Source organism: Rosa rugosa, chromosome 2 (assembly GCF_958449725.1).
Source record: "Rosa rugosa chromosome 2, drRosRugo1.1, whole genome shotgun sequence".
Lineage (NCBI taxonomy): Eukaryota > Viridiplantae > Streptophyta > Magnoliopsida > Rosales > Rosaceae > Rosa > Rosa rugosa.
Window position 1 is genome coordinate 63,883,369 of NC_084821.1, and position 6,485 is coordinate 63,889,853.

Below are 6,485 nucleotides of genomic sequence, written 5' to 3' on the forward strand. Positions count from 1 at the left end.
CAAAACCCAACCAAGCACACACAAGTTTAGACGTTTAGTTACCTAATCAAAGACCTCGATCACCTCCCTGCCTCAGGATAAACTGATAAAGCCTCAACTGAAATCCATGGTCAATACCTTCAAGCTTCAAATGACTTTCCTACCAAAACACATATGAACATATATGTTAGATAACCACGATCAATTTCAACCATGAAATTAACAAAAGGGCTAAAGTCTGTTTAGTCCCTGTACTATGCCTCTCTCATCGTTTCAGTCCCTGACATTCCAATTTAATCTGAAAAGTCCCTGAGGTCTCAATTTCCGTCTAATAGGTCCTTTTCGCGGGAAATTAGAAATTGACCTTGGGTGAAATGTCCAATATACCCCTCAGTTATTTCTTTTTTCTTTTTTTTCCTTTTTAATTTATTTTTTTCCTTTTTTTCTTTTTCCTTTTTAATTTCGTTTTTTTTCTTTTTTCTTTTTCCTTTTTAATTTCTTTTTTTATTTTTTTATTTTTATTTTTTTCCTTTTTCCACTTTAATTTCTTTTTTTTCTTTTTTCTTTTTTCTTTTTCCTTTTTAATTTCTTTTTTTCATTTTTTTCTTTTTCCTTTTTAATTTATTTTTTCCTTTTTTTTCATTTTTCCTTTTTAATTTCTTTTTTTTTCTTTTTTTTTTCCTTTTTAATTTCTTTTTTTTCCTTTTTTATTTTTCCTTTTTAATTTCTTTTTTGCTATTTCTTCTTTTTTTTCTTGTTCCTTTTTAATTTTTTTTCCTTTTTAAGTTCTTTTTTCTTTTTCGTTTTGCCTACTTTCTACTTCCTCAACCCACCAATCTCATTCTGATCAAACTCCACAACCCATCTGTTTCCCAATCAGCTCGGAAATTCGCTGCTAAACCACTCCCCTCTTGTTTTCACAGCCTACTTCTCTCTCTCCCACTCAAATCCCATTTTCTCTCTCCACATCAAGCCTCAATTTGGAAACTTTTCACTGAAAATTACCATTTTTTAACTTTTCACTGAAAACTACCATTTTTTCAAACTCTGAGGTTTTTGGGTCTTGCTCAAAATGGTGATTTGGATTTTGGGTTTGGTTGAAATGGTGGTTTTTGATGGCCAAGTTGACAAAAACCAGAAATGAAGAAGAAGAATAGTGATGGAAAAGAAAAATGGCCGCTGGCGTGGAGAACAAGAATTAGGGTTTCGGGTCGATCTGGATTGGTTCGCTGACATGGCGCTACTGATGCAGCAGAATATGATGGTCATTAAAAAGGAAAAAGAAAAAAAAAAAAGGAAAAAAGGAAAAAGGAAAAAAAGAAAAATAAAAGGAAAAAGAAAAAAAAGAAATTAAAAAGGAAAAAGAAAAAAGAAACAAGAAAAAAAAGAAATTAAAAAGGAAAAAGAAAAAGAAAAAGAAAATGGAAAAAGGAAAAAAAGAAAAAAAAAAGGAAAAAGAAAAAAAAGAAATTAAAAAGGAAAAAGAAAAAAGAAACAAGAAAAAAAAGAAATTAAAAAGGAAAAAGCAAAAAGAAAAAAAAAGAAATTAAAATGGAAAAAGGAAAAAAAAAAAAGAAACAAGAAAAAAAAGAAATTAAAAAGGAAAAAGCAAAAAGAAAAAAAAAGAAATTAAAATGGAAAAAGGAAAAAAAAAAATAAAAAAAGGAAAAATGAAATTAAAAAGGAAAAATAAAAAAAAATTAAAAAGGAAAAAGAAAAAAAGGAAAAAAATAAATTAAAAAGGAAAAAAAAGAAAAAAGAAATAACTAAGGGGTATATTGGACATTTCACCCAAGGCCAATTCTTAATTTCCCGTGGAAATGACCTATTAGACGGAAATTGAGACCTCAGGGACTTTTCAGATTAAATTGGAATGTCAGGGACTGAAACGATGAGAGAGGCGTAGTACAGGGACTTAACAGACTTTAGCCCTTAACAAAATCAACAACAGATTCCTTTTTTTTCATACAAATTAGAGCAAAAGGAGTAACAAGAGTAAAAAACTAAAAGGAGATCGATTTTACCTAATTATTTGTGCTCGGAAACACCAATTGAACACCGTATAAGTCTCTGAGCAACCACTTCAACCAAGCAAGTGAAGCAACTGATCTAGGGTTGGTCGAAAGATATGGGGATTTCAAAAATGAAACTCAATCTGGGTCTCAGCTTATGTTGGTGAGGTTCGCATCAATGATCGATTGTTGTTTTTGGGATTGGATTGGGGCTGGGTTGGTTCTGAGAGGAAGAGAGAGGAAGAGTCTAGGGTTGGTCGAACGATTTGGGGATTTCAAAAATCAAACTCAATCTGGGTTGAAGCTTATGTTGGTGAGGTTCGCATCAATGATCGATTCATTCGATTGTTGTTTTTGGGATTGGATTAGGGCTGGGTTTGGTTCTGAGAGAAAGAGAGGGTCGAGACTCGACAGAGAGAGAGGCTGCAAATGACCTAATCTGAGTGACCCCTGTTAGGTTAACCCAATCTCCACTAAGATCCAACGGCTATCATTCACAGATCCTAGAAATCAACGGCTTAAAACATACCTAGTATTAAAAATAAATAAACAATAATACAAGTATATATGTACGGTTGGTACGGTAATACCGTATAATTGATATTAGGGTACCGATACCGAGCCGCGTACGCGTATACGGTACGGTAAACCGAACCGGATCTTCCGGTTACCATCTCAGTCGGCACCGACGGCGGCGGTTCGGCAGGTTCGGGATTTTCAGCCACCCCTACTACCAGGTCCCCACCAAATCTTACTTTTGTCCAAAAAAGAAAAGTCTTGGCACGCATGACTTTACGAACTAGCGAAGTAATGTGCCAAGTATCCTCCTACCTAACTAGTGAGAGAGCATCGAGGAGCATTCACTTTCTTCTACTCATCATAACTTTACCCTTCCAGACCAGAACGTACAGATGAACTCTTACGGCTGGCACCAAGCTAGCTACCTAGGTAGCCAGCTAGTTAATTACTACATATCTTTTGTTTTCATTGAGAATATCAGGACATCAGAAGATCAGTAAAAGTACTCAAGTTGACAAGGACTAACAATTTGTACACACCTACAAAATTTCTTGGTTTTAGGACTTATCTCTGCCCACCTTGAGCTTTTAACGGCACGTGAATTACACAGTACGTTCCTTCTTCATTTCTCGTCTGTCTACTCTAATTTTTGTTTTTCTGTTCAAGTTTTGATCCTGAAAAAAAAAATAAAAAAATATATATATATACACTATGTCATGTCTGTTAGTGTTATCTGTATATGCATATTCATCATACTCTGTCTCTATAGTACCTTTTTCCAAAATCCTCTCAACAAAATTATAATGTATCTATAAATATTGAAATACTAAATGTTAACTGTCAGCTAAGCTTGATTGGGGAATTATGAAATTCCGGCATGTCCAGTCGTTTCTACATGGATATTCATACCAAAAAAAGTCCATTTTTTCTTTCTAAGTTTTGTTAGACTTGAGAGAAAAGACTCGAGGAAGCTTTTTGAAATTGAGCTATCATAATTTTCTATCAGACTTATTCTGTTCTTGATTTTGTAAATTTGTACCATTATAGTTTAGTTCAAAAAAGACTTTTTTCTCACATTTGAGCCTTTGCAATGCTTTATGTAGATGTGGATTTGCTGCAAGAAAGTTGGCCAAAAGTGGAATCTTCTTTAGTAGAGTTTGGCGTTTTATGCACCCTGGATGTGTTATGTGTCATGACTCATGAATCTTTTCTAATAGAACGCTTTCTTGAGTTTGTAAATTTGTAATGTTTGGCATATTATTAAGTTATTTAATTTCTAACTATGCTTAGGTTGAGGGTAAAATGAAAGTTGCAAGAGCCACAAGGGATCAAGACCCAAATATTATTCTCAGGGCTATGGATGTTTTGGAGCTTTTGTCAAGAAGTGTTCCGGCAGAATGGGTAAAATGGCTGATCCTTTGCTATCTTGTTATATGTTATAACTAATTAGCTGTTGTATATATTTATATGATTTGATGTAAAGTTGTTTATATGCTTAATTTTCTGTTAGAAGTATTTTTAATTCTTGTTTTCCTGTAGCAGGTGTCTCTTGATTCTTCTTGAAAAGCATTCTCTCTACTTGTTAGGCGATACTATTAATTTTAGCATTGCCATGTGGTTATTAAAACTTTTGTTCGATATAAGGTTTTGTGTTGGTTAGAGTTTTTCTCACAAGATCATGACTAATGCGAAGTTAGTACGTATAATGATAAACATTGTAACGTAGAAAGTACAGCTTTTGTGTTAGAAAGGGTTTAGAGTTGATTAGTGAAACATGATTTTGTATACATGTGAGGATATTATAATATGAGTGGCCTTTTAGTTCAGCTGGTAAATTTTTCTTTGATGTTAGAAAGGGTTTAGTGAAGTAGGAATAAATCTGAAGTCAACATGAGGAATGAGTGTACGTATAAGAGGAAAAAAGATTTAGCACTGTAATGTTGCGAGTAAAGCTTTTATGTGATATTAGAAAGATGTAGGGTTGGTTCGGATTTAGTGACACAGGAGTTATCATGAACCTAACATGAGGAATATTAGTTTGGTTATTCTGCTGCCTAGTTCATGATGTACCAGACTGAATCCTCTTTGTACTTCTAAAGATGTGCCAAAGGCAAAGCCTCAGTTTTCAGCCTTTTTCTGATTTCTACTATTATTTGCAGGAGCAATTTCTTGCACGGAGGAAGCTTCTGGCTGACTATGTCCTAAAGGTGCATAATATATTCTAAGAATCATATACATGATTAATTGATCTTTGCACTCTAATAAAGTTTAAAACATAAATATGAATCTCAAGGCAAATATCTTTAATTCCTTATTCGAGCTATTTTGCTAATATTTCAAATAATTCGGACGCAGGTACTGTTTGAACTGACAGATTGTGGAGTTTTTCTTAAGGTCAGTGTTCTCTAGTTATTTTGACGCTTATGATTGACATCTTTTTTTTACTGAGGGTGAAGTGATAATTCTGAATTTAACTATTTTTAATTTGCTTTATAATTGAATAGGGAAACACCATTGCTGTGATTGGTGGTTCACTCCAAGGAATAAATATAGTAAGGAGGATTGTGGAAGACTGCATTGCTCATGATGTGCCTCCTCTACCCCGGGCGCGATTGATGAAAAAGAAGAACGAGTGAGAAGGATGAGATGAATAAAGTGACAAGTGAATTGATGATAAATCTCGAGGGTATGCGGCTCTGAACTGTGGTGTGTAGTGTTGCAGGCTTCATGTAAATGTTAGCGCATTGACTTGACTCACTTGAGACTAACATATAGGGCTAATATATATCTATGTTTTGTGGGACTGCGTTTTGGTTTTTGTTGTTATCAAGGATATCCATCCTTGAAAAGTGAGAGATATGAATACGATACGAGTAGACTAAGGGGGGTGTATTGTATTTGGATTTGTGTGGAGTTTTTTTAAATGATAGACTTTTTCAAAAGTCCATGGATTCTATAAAAAGTTCATAGACTTTTATTGATTTTTTAAAATCATTGACTTTTAGCATAGATTTTTTACTGATTTGTAAAAATCTACAGACTTTATATGAATGACTTCTATAGATTTCACAATACTTTAAAAAAAAAAAAACCAAGCTAGTTTATTAGTCAGAGAATAAAATACAATGTCGTAGCTATGTTAACTAATGTCCATTAGCGTAGGAATCAGAGAAGCTCAAATAATGTCATGAAACAAACAATAAGAAAATAAAGGAAAAGCCTCCAAATATAATCAACCAAACCAAAAGGTACCAAATACAGAGAAGGGAAAAAAAACACATTGATGAAGTTTCATGCCAAATAAGCAGACGTCTCTGAAACAATGATATGATTTATTCTTCTCCTTCATTTTCACTTTCTTGATTGTCATTGTTTCTCCTTCATTGGTGTGTATATCAATATAAACATGCACCAATGTCTTATGTTCATAGTCTCCCTAATTGCTTTCTGACACAACAAAAGAATAAAATAAAGAAGAGTTGCTGGTATCCTTCATCAGCTTGAATCTATTCATATTAAGAGCAATGATTTTGGCTACTAGGGATAAGGAATAATTCTGGTAAGAAGCATTACTTCAAAAACGTGTACAACGTTTTTTTATTTTCTTTTCTTTAAACATGCATTAAGCATACAAAAGGAACCAACTCAGACAATTGGGTGCAGAGACAAAAATAGCAAATTTTGATACATTGTTCTATCCAGCTTCTCTTTGATTAATTTTTCTTTGTTTCATAATTCATTCAATTACATTTTGATCCACACTTGTTTGTTTTTTATAGCATGCCATACAATATGATTATCAACAGTACTCATAAATTGCACAAATCAGACTCTCTCATAACCCCAAAACTTGATCACGATCTGTTTCCATGGGAGGTAATTATAATTCCCTTAGCTATATAACCCTATCAATCTCATTTGTAACAACTGCATTCCAATTTAAGTCCCATCTCAATGCAGGGTAAAATCACACAC

General features: G+C 33.4%; 1 protein-coding gene across 1 annotated transcript; it reads left to right on the forward strand.

Moving 5' to 3' along the window:
• The first annotated feature begins 3,812 nt into the window (after positions 1–3,812).
• On the forward strand, positions 3,813–5,146 carry LOC133731268 (KRR1 small subunit processome component-like). The gene is made up of 4 exons (XM_062158684.1): positions 3,813–3,911; positions 4,670–4,717; positions 4,866–4,904; positions 5,015–5,146. The coding sequence occupies exons 1-4, from the start codon at positions 3,813–3,815 to the stop codon at positions 5,144–5,146; spliced, it is 318 nt and encodes a 105-aa protein (XP_062014668.1).
• Positions 5,147–6,485: the final 1,339 nt, after the last annotated feature.